The 21,591-nt window shown below is 38.8% G+C and overlaps 3 protein-coding genes across 4 annotated transcripts; 2 read left to right on the forward strand and 1 right to left on the reverse strand.

Moving 5' to 3' along the window:
• Positions 1-1,676: 1,676 nt before the first annotated feature.
• Positions 1,677-15,039, reverse strand: LOC125226388 (transmembrane protein 115). Of its 2 annotated transcripts, XR_007177080.1 has the most exons (5): positions 14,482-15,039; positions 14,106-14,301; positions 12,125-12,301; positions 2,851-3,113; positions 1,677-2,785 (listed from the first exon to the last, which is right to left on the reverse strand). XR_007177080.1 is itself a non-coding variant. In XM_048130359.1 (4 exons), exons 1-4 carry the CDS (start codon positions 14,990-14,992, stop codon positions 2,912-2,914), a joined length of 1,086 nt encoding a protein of 361 aa, XP_047986316.1. In that variant the 5' UTR covers positions 14,993-15,038; the 3' UTR covers positions 1,677-2,911. The 2 variants fall into 2 exon arrangements, 1 of the variants encoding a protein (XP_047986316.1); XM_048130359.1 differs by having other exon boundaries at positions 1,677-3,113; positions 14,482-15,038.
• Positions 15,040-15,349: 310 nt separating this feature from the next.
• Positions 15,350-16,654, forward strand: LOC125226389 (NAD(P)H-hydrate epimerase). The gene is made up of 4 exons (XM_048130360.1): positions 15,350-15,513; positions 15,617-15,819; positions 15,926-16,249; positions 16,331-16,654. The coding sequence occupies exons 1-4, from the start codon at positions 15,478-15,480 to the stop codon at positions 16,563-16,565; spliced, it is 798 nt and encodes a 265-aa protein (XP_047986317.1). The 5' UTR covers positions 15,350-15,477; the 3' UTR covers positions 16,566-16,654.
• A 248-nt stretch (positions 16,655-16,902) lies between these two features.
• Positions 16,903-21,290, forward strand: LOC125226325 (proliferating cell nuclear antigen). The gene is made up of 7 exons (XM_048130275.1): positions 16,903-17,049; positions 17,290-17,409; positions 18,111-18,217; positions 18,443-18,600; positions 18,955-19,071; positions 19,517-19,692; positions 20,848-21,290. Exons 2-7 carry the CDS (start codon positions 17,296-17,298, stop codon positions 20,956-20,958), a joined length of 783 nt encoding a protein of 260 aa, XP_047986232.1. The 5' UTR covers positions 16,903-17,049; positions 17,290-17,295; the 3' UTR covers positions 20,959-21,290.
• The last annotated feature ends 301 nt before the right edge of the window (positions 21,291-21,591 follow it).

A 21,591-nucleotide genomic window follows, 5' to 3' on the forward strand; every position in this document is an offset into this window, starting at 1 on the left:
AGACTGACAGTTTATTTTGCCCGGTCATAGAGCAACAGTATGAAAATTCCCTACAAGGGCTAGTTTTTATCCAGTGTTTCTCTTACCCCATCTTTCTTTATATATATATATTGGAATCCTTATTCACTTCCTTTATTAGATTTGCAAAAGTTAACTCTTACATGCATGGTATCAAAAACGATACTATCAAAATGACACAACGTTGACGTCAATATGAAACTTTGTCATACTATCAAAGTTTAAAATTGACGTATGATTTTAAATTCTTCTTAAGTCATTTTGGAAATGAAACCTATAAAATTATACCATGCATTTAAGGGTTAACATAAGAATAAAGTTGCAGAAATGTTTTGATAATACTACCTTTGATATAATTATGTAGTTCATAATAAAAAAAAACTTTAGAAATGCTTCGTAGATTGACCCTGTTGTTGCTGTCTATTGCAGATACATAGTGTCATGCTCTCAAAATAATCACATATGTGCAATAGAGATAGCAACAATCCATAACTAAATTAAGTCTTTCCTTTAGAATTGACTGATGGTAGCGATGATATTAAAGGCCTACCTCTAAACTGAAAGTAATATACAAATATAACGTTAGTTTTAATAGAATAACTGATAAATTCGTCCCATTTCATACTATAAACTGTTTTATTGTTGTTCAACTATCTAATAACCTCCTTTTTTGGCCAAATACGAATACTTTTGAGGACAATAGTATTACTCGAAAGAATTTCACTGCATATCCATAAGAAAAATCAACAACAGCTATTCTGGTTGCAATTTACAAGGAATTATTATTATTTTAGCCTCAGTCGATTGCCAAGAGGTTATAGAGAAATATTTTTTATACCACATCGGTGGCAAACAGGTATACGGTCCACCTGATGGAAAGCGGTCACCGTAACCTATGGACGCCTGCAACGCAAGGGAAAATATTTATCATAAACAAAGGATAACTGATTTTTATGACGGTTTAATTTCATGGCAGTGTTTTTGAGTTAACGGAATCTGTAATGTATTAAAAACCTTTATCTGAACCTCAATTTACCTTTCATTCTAGTGTAAGGCCTTTTTAGGGTCCCACCCCTATAAGTGAATAGGGGTTTTCTAAAAGAATTTTTTGAAAATGTTCATATTTTGAAAAATCTGTGCCCCCCCCCCCTCTAACTTTTGAACCATAAGTTTAAAAGATATGAAAAAAATCGCTAAAGTAGAACTTTATAAATACTTTCTAGGAAAATTATTTTGAACTTAATAGGTTGAACAGTTTTTGAAAAAATAACGGGAAACCACGGAACCCTACACTGAGCGTGGCCCGTCACGCTCCTGGCTGGTTTTTTTTAACGTTTGAGAAATGCATTTCCTCATGCCATCCGGTCCGGGGGACCAGGGGCGAAGTGTGAGTGCACGCTCATATTGGGCGTGCGGCGTGCATGTCAACAATTGAAGCTCATACACGTGTCCTGAGTCCACGCTACATAGCGCGCACAGGCCGTACACCAAGAGGATCGAGTATTATAGAGAGTTACTGTCGAAGTAAAATATGTAATCACAATGCATAGACTGCCATCTCTTGACACAGGCTTGAAACTTTTGAACCTCAGTTTTGACAATTTGGCCCATATTCTTAGCTTGATATGTTTTAAAATGTCAAATATTAATTTTAGCGCCATCTAGCTGAGCGTACCCCAAAGGTGTAATGCCATCTAGGTCACCGTACCTTTTTCTGTATAGTACTGAGGTGCGTTTTTTTCTTAGACTATCTGTCTATACGGAGTTATATATGTCTTTGCCGTACACTAACGTGCCTACGCGACCACGCTGCCATAAAATTAAAACATTGTTCCGATCATCATTTACGACCCGATTATAATTCATCTCGGTGATCGACTTAAAAGGCACTTGGCGTTTCAGGCCATCGCGATTGAGAGAATGTATCTGTCAAAAAGTGGTAAAGTAGAATTCTAACAGTGCTAAAGTTAGTGAAATATATTTTATAAAACAATATTTAACGATTTATTTTCTAACTTTAGCACTACTTCCTTTATAGTGTTTTAAATTATCAAAAATCTTACCGTTATTAAATATTATTGTAAAATATGTCTGTAAGAACACAAAAACGTAAACAACCAAGTACAGTCTTACTTATTGCGTTCTTCAAGGCATACTCTACAATAAAATTATTCATAGAATTTCAAATAATTTAAAGTACAGTGCTGGACTGCCTGGTCATTCCTTTTCTATGCGTACGGTACGTCCAGATCTGGCGAATACAGCGCGAATAAATCCATACAGAGCGAGCAATGTCCTCACGCGGTAAATGGCCAAATTTAAACTTGCAACGGCAGAAAAAGAACGCTATAGGGTATTAAACTACTAATCAAATCAGATTATTTTTTTTGCTAAAACGATTTGTTACTGTAGTTACGGTCAAGTTACCTACTCTTTATCTATCCTATCCAAGCTTGCCCAGAAATATACGACTATGCACCACGTTGCGGAATTTCATTACAACTATTTTCTTCATACTAAACTGAACTTTCACTCTAACAGCGCCTCCTGACAATAGTCATATATTTATGGTCAGGCTTTATGTAAATGTAGCCTGACCGGAAATATATGACTAATGTCAAGATATAATAACAGCACCCTTATTCTGATGTATGAGGTGACAGATCAGTATAATATGAAGAAAATGGTTCTGATGAAATTCCGTAACATGGCAGATCATATATTTCTGGTCTTGCTTTACCACATTGGCCATAAGCGGCGCGAGGATATTGCCTGTGTGGGCTCGCCCGTTGAGTCTGATAGTGAAAATCAGCGCTTTATACACTAGGGCATTCACCAGACCTAAACCCAGTACCTAATTACAACCGATCCCTAACTACAGATAGCTGATAGATCATGAGTGTTTCGTCGTGGGCGGCTCCAGGTCCACCAGCGTGGCTTCCTGCGGCGCCGGCTCGGCAGGGAAGGCCGGGATGACGTTGGAGGCCTGCGCCTTGCGCACCGCCTCAATGTTCACTTTCGTCGAGAGGTTCTTCTGTCGCGTCTGCTCTGAGGTTTTGGAGAGACGCTCGCTTAGAGCTTTGAGCGCGATTTGTCTGAAAGAGGAATATATATAAGCGAATAGCCGGGTCACACAGCGAGGCACTATAATAAGCTAGTTTCCTACTAGTCAAATCAGCTTCTTTTTATGAACTGTGAAAACGATTTGCTATTATGGAATTACTATGAAATACTGAGGAGTGACGTCACGGTCAATTCATTTACTTTATTTATTATTTATTACTAATTACTAACACATGTTTTGTTTTGTAAATTTTGTGAATTTTTTGTATATTTTAAATGTATATGGACCTGGTCTGAAATAAATGATTATTATTATTATTATTATTATATCTCTCTTTTTGACTTATTAAATGGAAATTATGTTTAAAAATAACTACTGTCCATATTTTTCTTCTAATTATGTGGTGCTTTATTTCGTGAACTGCATGAAATATTTTATTTTAAGTATAGGAAACTAGCCTATTGCCTCACGACCTGGCTAATTAGATGATTTATGCTAAAGAACAGTGATGGGTAAAGTACGGCCCGCGGGCCAAGTCCGGCCCGCAAAAGGATTTTATCCGGCCTGCCACCGGTCGTTTGAAATAGTGTGTGATATGGCCAGCAGTGTAGTACAAAATGCATTATTGGTGTAAATCTGGCCCGCCTTTAAAATTCCTTCAAATTTTGATCCGCAATGAAGAAAGTTTACCCACCATTGCTAAAGAACATACATTCTCAGGTGTCTTATAATCGATATAGAGGAGGAGAAAATTCATGAAAGAATTTCTCCCGTTCTGAGTCATGGCTTGTCCAACAAGTCTCCATCGCCATACAGCAGGGTGACACTGCTAATGTGTTTGAGATTTCTGGACCTAACCGATTATAAGAATTATATGAATTAAATATTGTTATCAAAGCATAATAAAAAGTTTTACACAACTAACATAGCAAGGACAGGACCTACAAAACTTAGCCTAGGGCCACGAGCACTGCACCGATAACATGGTCGCGCGATAAACTATAAAACACGCCATCCCTATCGCACTATTCGTAAGTGCGATAGGGACGGCTTGATATTATATCATTTATCGCGCAACGATGTTTGCCTGCCTGGCGTCTGCTCCACAAACAAAAATTACGCTTTTATATTACAAGCAACACATGACATTTTTTCGGAGTTCGTCAATAAAACCAGTCATATAAAACATAAGTTTACAATACTATAATAAAATATATGACCTAGAGCCCAAACAATAACAAGTCAAGGACGCCACTTATTTCTAAGTGCTATTGATTAGTTGGTAGATATGGTTTTAGCATGCAGAATTGTCATTACTCAGCTTGTTTCCAGAAGCGTTTACAGTCTAGTATTTTTAATGTAGCGAAGGTCATTGTTAGAGGTTAAGGTATAATTGCAATATGTGACGCCAGTACAGATGTTGTGCATAGTGCATTTATACAAGTGTATCTGTCATGCTATTTCAGTCAATCTCAGTACGGAATGTACTAACGCCGTGTCTTGCGTGGGCGACGGTCGCGCGACCGTCGCCGTCGCGTCTCATCGCATCGTTTACTTCCATATCGATAAGGTCGCCCACCGTCGCGCGACCGTCGCCCACGCAACCCACGGCGTAAGAGGTAGCTTGACAAATACGAACGTTTTAAAGAAAATATTGTGATAAAGAATTTTGGACTACATGATTCAAATTTTAACCAAATTACCACCAAAGGCGTAGGTATATGGATTCGCAGCTACTCCAATATCAACTTTGTGCATTTCAACAAGGTTCATTATCGCATGATAATACTTCTGAAGTAGGATTAGATTATCGTAGTGTTTGGGCTGATCGTACTTAGTGTGTTTTTTCGATTAGTCATAGTCAGGGCCCGTAACTTTCATGCCGATGACATAAATTTGACGTCACGCTGCATATAGGGATGATTCATACATACATACATACAATCACGCCTGTATCCCATAAAGGGGTAGGCAGAGCACATGAAACTACTAAAGCTTCAGGGCCACTCTTGGCAAATAAGGGGTTAAAAGAAAACGAAACTGTGACATTGCAGTGACAGGTTGCCAGCCTCTCGCCTACGCCACAATTTAACCCATATCCCATAGTCGCCTTCTACGACACCCACGGGAAGAAAGGGGGTGGTGAAATTCTTAACCCGTCACCACACAGATAGGGATGATTCAAGAGTTTTATTTAATAATTAATCATTATTCATCAATCATTTTAATCATGACTTCAATACTAATCTATTCATACGTCAAATAATTAATACCTACTTGATACGTGAATAGTAAATTAAATTATTTGTTTATTTTTATACATACCTTTTATTAAATAGGTTTGTTACCATATTTCAATAAATTATAAAAACAAAACAATATTGTTTCCTTTTCGTTTCACGTATCAAGTAGGTGGGCCATTTTTTTCAAAGTTGTCCACCCCGTTTTTGGCTTGTCCCATACTTTTGATATAATATTTAGCGTATTTAAAGAGTCTAAACTAATGAAGACTATTTTTTATTCGAACCCAAATTTAGTTGACAGTAATTTACAATATTCATTTAAATTTTTATTATAATTATGTATTTGTTAATAATTATAATGTGATAAAAAATGGGCAATTTTTTGCTGTCCCACGTCAAATATCGTTTTTGTTATGGATTTTATTCTATAACTAATTGTACTAAATATTGATGACGGCATAATTTGAAAAGGTTGAGTTATACGCTATTATGTTATAAAATATTTCATGTTAATAAATAAACGTACTATTTAAAATTAAGTATAATTTGCCGAGACGGAATCTGGTAATTGTGGAATTTTCCATTCCGAAACCGCAGAATGACTGTTAAAATTAAAAGAAAGTTCCTAACATTTGGTAGCATTTTATTCAGCTTGGCAAAATTAATTTAAAACTACTCAATACCGTCATCTTGCATTTGCCAGTTGCCGCCAAACAGGCATCAAAGTAGCTCGTACTCAGGGGTAACATTTTCTCATTCCACCTCCCGAAACCAAATTTGCGGGTAAATACGTAATATGCAACCTTTTAACATCGATTCCTAAAACAAAGTACTAATATTGAAACCAAATAAGCCAATTAAAAACAAGATTTGTGATTATTTAATAAATAATTAAGTAAAATATCGCCGGAGGTAGCGTTCCGTTACTTCCGATCCGATACTAGATCGTTAGTTTCGTATAGGCGGAAAGAAAAACGTATCGGAATGGAAGTATAAAGCGGTATTCACGTGGTTTTAATGTGATGTTTTAGTTTCATTTGATTGCGGGAAATAAAAGAAAAACGTATGGGATTAAAACTAACTCATCTAAAATATGGTAATCAATCACGGATTACACACTCCGGTTGTTTTAGTCATTACTCGCGATATGCTTTGGAGGTCTTAGGTACCCACGTTCAAGTGTAGACAAGACCTTAGCTTTCATCCGTTACCCATACAGTCAGATCCGTTACTGTCCCATGTTTCAAATAGTTTTATTTGCAAAAATTAAATACAATTTGTTATTAAACTACGTTTCCGTTATTTTATATTGAAATAGTAACGTTTAAACTATTGATTACAAGTGATGGCATCCTATAAACTTGTGAAACAGTATAGTAATCTTAAAAATTCTCCTCTATTTTGTACTGAAAGTAACGGAACGGATATATATATGGGTTTAAAAAAATAGTAGTCCGCATTTATGTGAAAATGAAAGTGTAATTTCTTCATTTGTTATTTTAGAATGAATAATAAAAATATTGTAAAATTCCCAAACCTTTTATATTTACATTATCTGCGATTAAATTTGGTTGCGGAACGGAACACTCGCTTCCCCTCAACTCAACAAAAACATATTTTTTTTCATTAATTACTTAAAAGTCAAGTGAACCTTCTATATTTTATATAAATTTATTTATTAAAGAATCTATAAAAATAGCTTTTAATAAATTTCTATCGGTTTCATTTTCATATCAACTTTTTTCGGGGTGGACAACTTTGAATAAAATGGCCCAGGTATTAGATATTTCACGTATAAGTAGCTCAATTTTGAAGTCATTTGTACATGATTATATTGATTGATGAATAATGACTAATTATTACAATCAGCCTATATGCAGCGTGACGTCAAATTGATGTCATCGGCATGAAAGTTACGGGCCCTGGTCATAGTATTTTAGATATAAAAAATCTCTCCAGAACGATACCTATTTCAGAAATTCAGGGAATGCTGTCAGGACGGACGTTTTATGAACCACAAATTAGCTTCTAAACTGAGGAGGAACACTGAAAGGTTGGACAGATGTTGCTATTGCAATCGCTGTATTAGGTACATATTGCATATTATTTTTATGTACAATTTGGCATAAAGTAAAATTTTTTTATTTCTTATTTATTTTTTTTTTTTTTACTTACATAGTCGATACGTTAACATGACATTACAGTGAGCTAATACGCCATGAAACTTAAATAACATATAACAACGTATAAAATTAGAAAGGTACAATCAATATAACACTAAGTACCTCACATTACACTCGATGGCCTAGCATCCATTTCCTCACAAAACCTCAAGCATTCCTTTCTCACAGCCGCCCATCGCCATGCAATCAGATCGCACTCGGGTGTTGACGCCAAGAGCGCATTCAGTAGTGAGAGAGCACGCAGTAGTGGAGAGTTCCTTCGCGACACAGTTCGCGCAGCCGGCACCGCTAAAAGAACGCGTCGCCGAGGCCTGAGATCTATTCTGGAGACTCCCGGAACATACAGTCGCACGAGGCAGCTAACTAGTTCCGGGCAATCTGACTCTCCGCGCAGCACTCGACACGCAGTACCTAACAAACTAAAGGTCATTCTGACTTCCAATGAATTGTATCCAAGGGTTCCCAAGAGGTACTTGGTTGGATACAAAAGCGGGTAGTACCCATACATTTTTTTGTACAAAAACCTTAGGAAAGCTTTTTGCACTTTCTCGAGCATTAACGAGTATGTGGATTCATACGGTAGCCATACAATCGACGAAGCCTCTAATTTGCTTCTAACCAAAGCGTTATACACGAGCTTGATGGCCAGTGGATCGTTAAACTCCCTCATGTTACGGACTACAAACCCTAGTCTTCGATAGCAGTCGGCCACAAGAGACACTATGTGCTCGTGGAACGTGAGATGCGTATCGAAGACCACGCCTAGATCTTTAACTGAAAATACTCTATTTATAGTCTCTGATCCCAGAAAGTACTGCGCAAGTATTGGAGCCTGTGAGCGGCTGAAAGTACAGACACAACATTTGGCAGAATTGAAAAGAAGCCTGTTTTCCATACTCCACTGATACACCAGGTTGATGTCCGCTTGCAACGATTCACAGTCAGTTCCTTGCTCCACCCCGTAAACTAACTTTAAATCGTCGGCGTAAAGGAGACATTGAGATGACTTCAGAACTGACTGGAGATCATTAATCATGATTCCGAACAGGAATGGTCCCAGTATGGAGCCCTGGCTGACGCCCGATCGCGTATGGTATGGAGCCGATACAAAGCAACCATGTCGGATAAATTGCTGTCGATCACGTAGATAACTTGCAAATAATTTTAGCAATCCAGTAGAAAAACCAATACGGCTTAACTTTTCCAGCAATACATCATTATCTACGCGATCGAAAGCCTTTCTAAAATCAAGATACAGCACATCAACCTGTATACCTCTATCAAGGTGTTCCGAAATGCTATCGACTAAAATCAGAAGATTCGTGTTTACAGAGCGATTCGGCCTAAAACCGTGCTGCGCATCACACAGAAAAGGTCTAGTCTGTACTGACAGAGTTTTATGGAGTATGGACTCAAACAATTTGGCCAGCGTAGGAAGAACAGCTATTGGCCTGTAATTCTCCACCACAGTAAGATCACTCCCCTTAGGAATCGGCCTTACTCTAGAAACTTTCCACTGATGCGGGTAACACCCAGAACCGAGAGCCAAGTTGAAAATAAAATGCAAAGGAATCTTAAGACTCTCTGCACATCCTTTCAAAATATACGCCGGTACGTTATCGGGCCCAACTGAGGACTTAGACTTCATCCGTTTAATGCCTGTTACCACCTCTTCCATTGATATGGACGTAATGTGAATGAGGTTAGCATCAGGAGTTTGATTTCCACTCCATTGCTTGCTCGGGTCCAGATTGGGTATGTCAGGCAAGAAAACCTCTGAAAAATAGTCGGCAAAAGCCCTAGCAACCTTACTTCCAGTGTATTTTTGGCCACCAGACTCTATACTAGAGACAAAACCACCCTTTGTCTTCAGACTGTCAAGATGTTGCCAAAACGCACGGGGATTTTCTCTTAGTCTACTCTGAATTCGGTCGAGGTAATCTTCATAAGCCGACGCTATACGTTTCTTCACTTTGGACCTCAAATTCGAGAACTCGTTGTAAACGTCTTTATTTTTAGTGGCTTTCCACTTTTTGTGAAGCTCGCCTTTTCGTTTAAGGTCACTGATCAACTCTGAAGTGTACCAAACGGGATAACGTCTACTTGGTTTCGCCGGTCGATTTCGTTTCGGTATACAGAGATCAAAAACCTCATACAATTTTTTGTACAATATATCGACCGCCTGTTCGACATTCACAGAGTTTAGAACTTCCTCCCAACAGGCCGCCGAGATTAACTCATATAGAAGCGCATAGTTACCTTTGGGAAAGTTCCAATCCTGCTGCTTGTCTACATTACCAGGTTCCAGGCGTTCGGTTGGAGCTCGACCTGTGATACCATCCATTGGAACCGATATCTCCAGAGGAGGATGGTATGCGTCTGGCCTTGGGACCAGGCCTCCATCCAGCATCTCTAGTACCACACAAGTAGGAATGCGCTCCGACATCAGCACAACATCTAGTTTACCCCCATGAGCATTCCTCACCTCATTCGTCTCTTTCAAACCACATACAGTTAAAAAATAACAGTAATAAGTTAGAACATTTTGAGACGTATAATCTGGATTCAAATTTAGGTCACCCACGATAAACACCGCACACTTTAGCGTTTCGATCACCGACTCTACTTTTTGAAACCACGCGAAGTAAGTTTCGTCAGTTGCACTGGGAGGAATGTACACAACACAGATATAGCATCGTATTTGGTCAACGACGAACGATGCCCACAAGTCCTCACCACTTGGCGTTTCCAACTCTTGACACCGACACAGTTCAATCCCGGGCCTCGCCGCGAGGAGCACGCCACCGCCGCGCGCGCCCGTGGCGCGGTCCCGGCGCAGCAAGCTCCACCCGTCGCATGTAAGCTCAGCATCATTTACTGCATCCGTGAGAAAGGACTCTGTCACAGCAACCACATCGCACTCTTGGGATAGAAGACATTTCCTAAAGTAGCTAAGTTTGGTGTTTAACCCTCTGACGTTTTGGTAAATTATGTCTATCGTCGCTCGCATTTTCTGTTTAGCGGTCGGATATCCCTGTGTTCGTGCCGTCGCCAGTGTAGGACTTTCGAAAAAACCACGGCTTTACCCGAGCATTATGTGGCCAAACTTCGGCGGATAGGCATTCCATACAATTCCGGTGGTACTCCAATTTTATATGACTTATAATCACCTTTTGCCTTGAGCTCGTGCACCGTGCAAGTTTTTTCTGGGCACATAGATTTCAGGTATGCGCGAATATCATCTGCGCCTGATATCATGTTCCACAAGTGTATAAATTTTAAAAACTCTACTGCTTTCAGGGTCGTAACTGCAGGCCCTGCTGTGCATCGCACAGAGGAGAAACGTTTCCTAGTAGTATTAGCCTCCTTTCCTTTGACTATGTGGAAGCTTTCGCCATCTGTAGGATTACTGTTTCCTCGATCTGTGGAGATAACAGGAATTCGATCTACACTGCTTTCTCTGGATACCGTGGGAGACCCTGCACTACCTGCCCTGTGTAGCAGAGACCTGTCACCTGCACCTTCTTCGCCGTGTTTTTCCGCTCCAGCCTTAGACTTGTGTGCTTTTCGTGTCCTGCGTCTACGTTTTGGTTTCAGTGCGGGAGAGACATTATCAGTGATATCTTGTTGTCCTGATTCCGTGCAGCGACTACAGGCTGGTGGAAACTCTAACTGCTCTAACCTCCTGTTAACCACGTCGAGCTTATCAGAGCAATCAGTAAGAGCTGTCTGGTATTTTGCTAGTGTGGAAAGGGCGGCACCTAATTGCGTCGACAACAAACTCATTTGGTCTCTGAGATGATTTATTTCTTGTATCATAGAGCTCGTCTCACCTGCTCGCTGTGCTAGTAGCGCCGATTCGTCGCTTTTGGCATCTGTTGATTGAGTCTGTGTCCTAGGTTTCTCGCTCTTGGTCCGGACTGAGATATTTTTGACAGTCAGAGGCGTACCTACCGGCGTCGTACAATTTGGGCCTGTCTTTTTGTACGCAATACAGCACTCAGGGCACACCCACGAGTCCTTTTCCTCCAGTGTAAGCTGTTTATTTATGCAGGATACGTGATAAAGCTTACCGCACGTAGCCAACATACACTCAACATACTCCTGACCTATTTGAAGTTCGAACGGGCACCCATGGCAGATAAACTCAGCACTGTCGCCTCTCTTCACTGTTGCCATCGTGTAAGAGTCACTTTTACCGAGCAGCAAATACAGTTCAACTTAGCTCAATCGCGTAGCACTTCCCGTAGCTCTCGTAGCACTCCGTAGCAGTGGCTGGCGTAGTCGATGATCGAAGCTGCGATGACGTCAGTACGCACTTGTTCCAGTGATGTTTTTCGACGCCAAAGCAAAGTGATCCGTGGCCGAACGGCAATGATAGCGGTCTGTCAATCCGGCGATGCGGGTTCGATCCCGAGGAACTCCCAGAAATTCGTTGTCTCTTTCTAGACACGCCCACTGGGCGGAGATAATCCGTAAGAACTCCGCAAGTGGGACAAGGAATTAAATAAACCAATCACAATTTAAATATTAAAATAAATTTGCGTGGATTCACTATAAGAGAGACACGTCCGCTCCACGAGGCAGCGGGGGCCGTATATAAAAAGCAATCTTACCGCCTCCTCTCCATATCCTGCGGCTCGACGCCGGGCATGGATATAGTGACGCCGCGCGGGCTCATGGCGAGGTGCACGCGGCGCTGGCTGGGCGCGCACAGCCCGACGCGCACGAGGCAGCGGTGCGGCGGGCCCAGGATGCCCCGCACTATCGGCTGCAGGACTGTCGGGAAGAAGCTGGAACAACGTTTTGTGATTATGTCAATTATTTTAGTGAATAAGTTTATTTTTTTGTTTGACTTGGCGGGAGCCCTGCCGTGTCACCAGATGAGTGTGTGAAGGGGCTTCTGGTAAAGGTAACATACCTTTTATCACTTTTGTATGATTTTTCGTTATTACTTATTATATTTTGAAACCTCTATCTTCTCTTATTAGAACTAGCAACATTGTGACTGGCAGAATCAATAATCGTAACCTGAATTTCGTACCTATTGGTCAAGGTGTCCCCATGTCTAACTAATCACATAAAACCGGCCAAGAGCGTGTCGGGCCACGCTCAGTGTAGGGTTCCGTAGTTTTCTGTATTTTTCTCAAAAACTACTGAACCTATCAAGTTCAAAACAATTTTCCTAGAAATTCTTTATAAAGTTCTACTTTTGTGATTTTTTTCATATTTTTTAAACATATGGTTCAAAAGTTAGAGGTGGGGGGATGCACTTTTTTTTCCTTTAGGAGCGATTATTTCCGAAAATATTAATATTATCAAAAAACGATATTAGTAAACCCTTATTCATTTTTAAATACCTATCCAACAATATATCACACGTCGGGGTTGGAATGAAAAAAAATATCAGCCCCCACTTTACATGTAGTTTTTACTTTTTTTCCATTTTTTATTTTTGCACTTTGTTGGCGCAATGGATATACATATTGGTACCAAATTTCAGCTTTCTAGTGCTTACGGTTACTGAGATTATCCGCGGACGGACGGACGGACGGACGGACGGACGGACGGACGGACGGACGGACGGACGGACGGACAGACAGACATGGCGAAACTATAAGGGTTCCTAGTTGACTACGGAACCCTAAAAACTGAGACAAAGAAGAAGTTTGTAAACAAACATATGTATGATATTCACTAATGCCTTGTTATGATAGAGTTTACACTAACTGTTAAATAAACAGTTACTCACTCCACTGAGGTGAGCTAATAACTGTTTGTACTGTTTATTATTCCAGATAGATGTTAAGATTTCAAAGGTTTGGCTGTTGGGCATTTCTCAGAGCGTTTAATTTATTTTGATTTCGGTGGCAACATTTTTACATGAATCCTGTAAGAGTCACATGAAATTTTGTCAATTTAAATAGAAGTCGCGGATTTCTACCAGAAACAAGGAAAACTCATGCTATGCTTATGGGGTTCCGGTAATAATCCGAAATCAAAAAAGTTGAAACACTGAGAAATGCCCTCTTATAAATAAGGTTGTGTACTTAGGTTTCAGAAACATAAAAGATTGATTTAAAATAGAATTCTAGTTGGTAATATTTAGAGTTGTCAAATATTACACCAACCAATTTAGCCTAGATAAAAAGAGTGTTGTACAATCACAAGGCATAAATATGTGATGATTTCTGTACCTTAATTGTTCGACATTTTGGTAGGACATTTCAAACAAGACGTTACTGTGACAAGGTATAGAAATCATCACATATTTGTTCCACTGACTGTGTTACAGTTGGCTTACCCTAATTCAGCTGATCCTAGTACCCAATAGAAGGATCCATCTAGCAGTGCTGTCCTTTTTGAAAACCAATTTAAAGAACTGCAGCTTTTTCAAATATTATCTTCAAATAAAAATCTACTGATAACCAACCATTAAATTCTAAATTATATATTCATTGTGTACACAATTTGACACACTTCAATATCTCAATTGAAAATTATCACCTTATCAGTGACAACTTTGTTACATTACCTACACAGCATTATTTTTAAATCAATACATATGAATTTTTGTTTTATATACATGAAACTCACTTGTCGAAGCTGAAGTTATCAGCCATATCGCCTCGGGTTCCACTACTATGTCTCTGCCAGAATCTCAGGTACATCCAGGACAGAATGGTCCCACTGCCCCACATGCAAGGGTAGGTGCCCTCCAGGGCTCCAATAGCCCATAAAATTATAGCCGCTATAAGCAGTAGAAGTGGTAGAGATCTGTTTGTAAGTTTGCCTGGAAGGTAAGAATCAAGTATTAAAAAATCAAGATTTTTTCATTTCATTTAGTTTACATTACTTCATTACAATGATATGGTTTTTATTACTACTTGATTTATTTTAAGACAGTTATCACCTTATAACCTATAATAAATGAATAAATTACATATAGGAAACAAAATAAAGTATGTCATACCTAAGGGTGTCTTTACAAGTAGATGGTCAGGTAATATCTGCTTCACTGCCACACACACCGCGGCCAGGTACCCCGCCAGGCCGTGCACATGTATGTCAAACAGATACGATGTCTGGCCTGTGCACGCAAATATCACCAAGTAGTAAAACGTCGTCAGAAATGCCACGCCAAAGTTCGTCAGAAAGAAGAACTTCATCATTTCCATTTGGCCCCATAGCGGCTCTATTAACTTCCCACACAATCCCACAGTTACTATGTCGATCACTACTTCCCATAAGTGTATCTCGAGAAACCAGAACGTAAAAGTAGACCACAATTGAAACGAAGGGGGCAACAAATATCCTGGAGTTACACTTAGAACGTTCACGACATCTTCAGAGAACGATAACACATATCCTATTACTACGACAACGCAAATAAATTTCACTGAAGGAGATGTGTTTCCTAGTAATGCTGAAAATTGTTGACGAAAATATGGTAAATTACGGCTAAATACTCTAAGCGCAGCCATTTTTGTGACGGTTGATTGGGAAAAATAGACATTAGAAATCTGTCAATTGTTTTCCGTTCAGAAATGAAACGTTTATTTATATCGGAATTAACCCTTCAAATGCGGTGAATCCCTGAATTCCAAAGCCAAACGGAACCTTCATTTATGGAACCCTTTAAAATATTATATTTTAATTAATCGGTTATTGTACTTATTGTATATTGAAAAGTACTCAGAAAAATTGTTGAATTTTAAATATAATTTAAAATTGAATGTGACTTATATGATAAAAGTCAAAGAGAATATAATCACTACGTTTTAATAAAAATAAATAAAAGATAAAAGTTACCTCAAATAGTCTGATCTGATATGAAAATGTCATCAATGACATTCAGGTCATCGACCTTGTTGTGATTTTTAAGTTTAAGAAAAAATAAAAACAATATTTCAGCAAAAATCCCATAAATTACGATTAAACGAACTTCCCGTTTGTTACTACTGGGTAAATGTTATTCCTCCGGTACATAGGCAGCGCTTTATTGGTAAGTTTGCGGTAAACTCTATTAATGTAAATATCCAACGTAGTTTGATATCATCAGTTCGTTACATGTGCATTATCCAATAACAATAATTTAATCATTTTAGTTGCGGGCAGCCAGTGTATGGGGTAACGGGATGACGGGTGCGAAACAATGCAGCATCGGTCGGGTGAGCTATCTGACGCAGTCGAACGCTGCGGCGTTGGACCAGGATTTATTCAATGAGTACAAATTCAGCGTCGACCAATTGATGGAGCTGGCTGGACTGAGCGTGGCTACTGCAGTAGCGAAAGTCTATCCTCCTCAAACGTAAATACTTATTTTAGATTTCTTGTACTTGTTCTAAAGTCTACTATTTGAATGACATATTTAAAAAAGAAATATACATAATATATTTATAAAATATTTTTTTTAGGCATCAGTCTGCCCTAATAATCTGTGGCCCAGGAAACAATGGAGGTGATGGCTTGGTGGCAGCTCGCCACATGGCCCTGTTTGGATACTCAGTCTCTGTCCACTACCCTAAACGCACACCTAAACCCCTTTATGAGAACTTACTTGAACAGTGCAAGCAGTTCAATGTGCAAATAATTGATGATTTGGCACCGGTGACAGAGTTAAAACAAAGTTACAAAGTCCTTGTTGATGCATTGTTTGGGTTTAGCTTTAAACCACCAGTAAGAGAACAGTTGAAACCAGCATTGGATGCTTTGATTAATGCAGGACTACCTGTTTGCAGGTAATTTGCATTTTCATTCTCATTGAGTAGAGTAATTGCATTTTTCTTCTACAGTCAACTAAACATAATTTTGTTTTACAGTGTAGATATTCCAAGTGGATGGGATGTAGAAACAGGACCAGGTAGTGAGCCTTCTCTGAAACCATCTCTTCTGATTTCCTTGTCAGCTCCTAAGCTTTGTGCAAAACCAGAATATCTGCAGGGTGCTAAACATTATCTTGGAGGCAGGTTTCTCCCACCAGGAATTGTCTCAAAATATAATTTAACTTTGCCACCTTATCCCGCTCAGGATCAAGTGGTTCAGTTGTCCTGCTAACAGTTCTAACATTTAAAAGTGGGCTGTTAAATTAAGGTTAAAGTTGTTAATGTTACTCTAAAATGGAATAAAAGGTATCTTTTTTTAAATTCTTGTGTTTCATTGCTCATGAAATTAAGAATATTTTTGTTTTATATTGAAATATTTTATTCTTTGATTATGGATTTCGTAGTTTTCGATCAGATAATTTTAATCAATGTCCAATAATTTTAAATTTCACGCCACTGTCTTGAAGTTGTTCAGTAGACAAGCTCACCAACATGGCAAACGAAAAAAAAACGAGTGATATTCAAGTCATATTTAAAAACTCGCAAACAGACCACTCACCACTGGTTACAAGATTGACGTTTTAACTGTCACTTTCACTTCGCGCCATTTTTTCCCTCCACCGGCTGTCACAAGCTCGTGAGGTCAGCACCCAGCATCATTTATTTAGTCTCGAGGCATTTGTTCTTGTCGAAATCCCGCAAATTTTCTGTAAAACGTAAGTATTATTGTGCAATATCATCTTAAACATATAAGTAACAGGTGTAAATGCTTTGGTGCATGTAAGCAACTTTTTGCAAAATCCGTTACTTGCAAGCGTTACTTGGTCGCTTTGTGCCATGTTTTCTTTGTTACCGACGCTTGTAGTTGCAGTACCAGTTCTAAACTTAAGCGATTAACTTAGAGATGCTATATTCAACATTTAAGTGTAACTGAATTGTGTTAATTTCATTGCTAGGTCACAATGTTCGAGGCACGTTTACTCCGAAGCTCCATCCTCAAGAAGGTGCTGGAAGCCATCAAAGATCTGCTAACACAAGCCACGTTTGACTGCGACGACAATGGCATCCAGTTACAGGTAAATTCCTTTGTCTGCTTATGCATTGACCTAACACACTGCCCTGATTCTCATGTCAAGAAGTTCAAATGACCTGATTCTCATGGCCTGAAAGAAACTGGTTGTTGATTTCTTAATAACATGTGGATCGTGTTTCTAGACCTACTGATGCTCTAAAATGCGATGCTTGGTCTGTAATCTATACCATTTGTTTTTAACAAGCAGAAACGTCTGCTAACAATTCAAAACATTTTTATATTAAAGGAAAAAACCTCAATATAACTCAATATAACTTGAGACTCCAGTGCCGTTACAAGATGTAATAGTCTGTCGGTAGATGGCGCTAGGCGTCACCCCAAGACGTGTGTACATAAGGAAAGGCATGGAAAGATTTACGATGTCCGGCGTGGCTTCCGTAGCTCAATTGGTTAAGAGCCTTGCACGGATTGCAAATGATGCGGGTTCAAGTCCCGCCGGAAGCGTTAACTATACCATTTGTTCATACAAATCTCTTGGATCAGACTTGATCAGAGTAGCAACTTAAAAACCAGAACATTACCTGAATCCCTTTATTGTTTTCTCTTAGTTTAGGTATTTTACAATATGGGTGTATAAAATAGTCCTGACAGCAGTAGGTCAATACCAAAGCTATTAATCATTATTTTACTTGAGTTGTTTCTTGAAAGATGTGATTTACAATATATTATTTGTGTGTCCTCCAGGCAATGGACAACTCTCACGTGTCTCTGGTGTCACTCACTCTCCGAGCAGATGGCTTTGACAAATACAGATGTGACAGAAACATTTCCATGGGCATGAATCTGGGAAGGTAAGTTACAGAATTGTTATTTCTTATTCTATGATCAAAGCTTTTTTAGTCTATTATTTTTGCACTAAAGTTTAATTTCACTGAGAGATCAAGAAAACAATTCGTCTTCAAAACAATTTTACTGAAAGAAAGAGGCAAATTTAAAGACATTTCCGTAAAAATATTTCCTAGCACATTCAATACGCAGGTCAATATGAAACACATGAGAATCTTATTTTTCCTCAGCATGTCCAAGATCCTCAAGTGTGCAGGCGACAAAGACACAGTGACCATGAAGGCACAAGACAATGCGGACACAGTCACATTTGTCTTCGAGAGCCCCAACCAGGAGAAAGTCTCTGATTATGAAATGAAACTCATGAATTTAGACCTGGAACATTTAGGTAAGTTGTATGAAGATTATAATGATTTTCTTTGCTGTTTATTGTGAGGAGTCTTATTTTTATTATTTTTTATTTATTTTTTAAAGAGGTAAACTCTCATGCAGTTTCATATTGCCCACTATTTCAGTACGCACTCATTTGCAAAGTTTCTTGTTTGATTGAAACAATAAAGGGCCATCTGTACTGAAAAACGTTGTACAATACACATGCGGAGAGAAAACTTCGGTCACGTTTTAATCTATCCCCACTTGTTTGGAACTTCCTCTTTCCCGCACTTCACGTAAAAAATTCTACCCACAACACTATTTTCACCTAGACTTCCGATTTCATAGAAGAAATTGTGAAATTCGCCAGGTATCCCCGAAACTGAGTACAGCTGCACAATCCGCCTGCCCAGTGCGGAGTTCGCGCGGATCTGTCGGGACCTCTCCCAGTTCGGCGAGTCCATGGTCATATCCTGCACCAAGGAGGGTAAGAATCTAGATAATCAATAGAAAAATATAGTAATCCAGTCTAGCTTGTAAAACCTTCCACAAGCATTTTTCAAATTTGAAATTTACAGAGCAAATTACAGGCCTATACAATACATAACTCAAAATTACTATGTACCTACTGTTTATTGTGTTAGGAAGTGAAAGGTTAAATGTGTCATTCTAAGTTTTTAAAGTGTATATTCTAAGATATAATTTTTTTGCTTAATTACACACATACCATGATACTAATAGGAAACAAAATAGGTATGTATTCAGTTAGTTCAGTATTAACGCGATTTTTAATTTTCAAAAAGCAACTCTGAAAACATTAGATTGTTAGGGGGCCATGTAAGGCTTCGTAGTGCCTATATCACTGCGCCCATTCCTGATCCATTGTGATCAAATCATCCCCTATGCTCATGTTTACTTTAAACGCTTCTCAGGCGTGAAGTTCTCATCGACGGGCGACATCGGCTCCGCGAACATCAAGCTGGCACAGACGGCGTCCGTGGACAAGGAGGAGGAAGCCGTGGTCATCGAGATGGACGAGCCGGTCACGCTCACCTTCGCGTGCCAGTACCTCAACTACTTCACCAAGGCCACCTCGCTGAGCCCGCAGGTACACTTATAAATATTTTAGGAGATACTAAGACCTATATTATTAAATTAAAACGGGACGAATAATATGAGTGAAGATCGTGTTAGTTTAAATCAATATATACTAAGACCTATTCCCTGTAGTCTTACCAGTTGGACCACTGGGGAATTTCCTTCCTTACTTAGTGATTGTAAGACTTTTTGTACGAAACCAGACTCGACATCTGTTTTAACGGCTCCTAAATAAATAAATAAACCAGCCACCTGGCTGAGCCCGCAGGTACTTACCTCTTGTAAACAGAAACTTCTTAATTTTTTTATGAAGCTGCAGGTACCTGAATTTACTATCCATAATGTCAACCTATTTTCATGATTGATAGGAAATCGGAACACTGAGATTTCCTGCTAGATTTTTGCACTTCCAGTAGGAACAAGAACATGTAGACGGCATTTTTCCAATTTTTCTCAAGTTGTAAACCAGAATGACAATTATTGTCGCCATGTCAAATTGAACAAAACTTATCATGAAGAATAGAAGTATTCTCTATTCTTATTTTATTGTTATAATCTATGAAACTTGTGAACAATAATTAGTTGGCTATAAAGCTATTGCAACCACGGAAGTATAACTAAAGATTGCAACGTAATGAACGCTTGTGAATAGCTTTTGAATTCCGAACCTGTCAAATGAGTAGAAACTCAAAATTATTTGAGGCAAAAGGACGTACCATGAAAAAGAGCTGCTAGAGTCATCTAGCGACAGTCAAGCAGTTCAAATAGTCCAAATCATTACGCAATTGAGTTAGATCGTACCCCTCTATCATCTTTGCCACTACCAAAGACCTATATAAACTTCGTATAGACCGATAAAATCTAAGAAAAAAACGTATCCCAAAACCATACAGAAAAAGGTACGGTGAGCTAGATGGCGATACACCTTTGGGGTACGCTCGGCTAGATGGCGCTAATATAAATATTTGAAATTTTAAAACATATCAAGCTAAGAATATGGCCCAAATTGTCAAAACGAAGGTTCAAAAGTTTTAAGCCTCTGTCGAGAGATGGCAGTCTATGCACTGTGATTACACATTTTACTTTGACAGTAACTCTCTTTAATACTCGATCCTCTTTGCCACTACTTACAAAATCACTCACAAGTACCCAATTTTATCCACAGGTCCAACTGTCCATGTCTGCCGACGTCCCATTGGTTGTCGAATACCGCATCCAAGACATCGGCCACATCCGTTACTACCTCGCGCCCAAGATCGAGGAGGAAGACAGCTAGACTAATTGTTTAAGTATAATATTAGCTTTAATCCACTTTAATAATTTAGGTTTTATACAGTATCAGTTTCTGTTATCATTGTCTTTATGATTGTCAATACAAAAATAAATTCAGTTGATTAATGTTTCTGGCTATACATAGAAGGTTGGAAGTAGACGGCCCAAGGTAAATTGCTAATATGTCGAAACTGGTCGAAACTTTCAGTTCAGGATTTGGTAGAATTGTTAGCCAGGTTGTTCAAATGAGCGGGACTCACGCAAGTATTGTCACGACTGATATAAATTATGCTATTTTTGTACTACGTTGCACAATATACGTAATTCCATAATCCATTTTTGAGTATGATTTCCTCCTTTCATCCATTTGATTAGTAAGTAATTCCTTAAACCGTTTGGAGTACAATTTTCTTCGGATTTTTTTACACAGTTATAAAAGTAGGTAGATGATAAAATAAAACACAGTATTACTTTTAGGAAAATTTATACTGACATTCCATCAATCCATCATATATCAAATACTACACAGTATTTCAAATCATGTCCATGTTTCACATGAGTATTTAATCTGAAATATGAATACGAAATTCATACTTAGTTATTACAGAAAGCTCACAAAATAAAATCATTCTAACGC

The sequence above is a fragment of the Leguminivora glycinivorella genome, chromosome 5, assembly GCF_023078275.1.
Source record: "Leguminivora glycinivorella isolate SPB_JAAS2020 chromosome 5, LegGlyc_1.1, whole genome shotgun sequence".
Classification (NCBI taxonomy): Eukaryota; Metazoa; Arthropoda; class Insecta; order Lepidoptera; family Tortricidae; genus Leguminivora; species Leguminivora glycinivorella.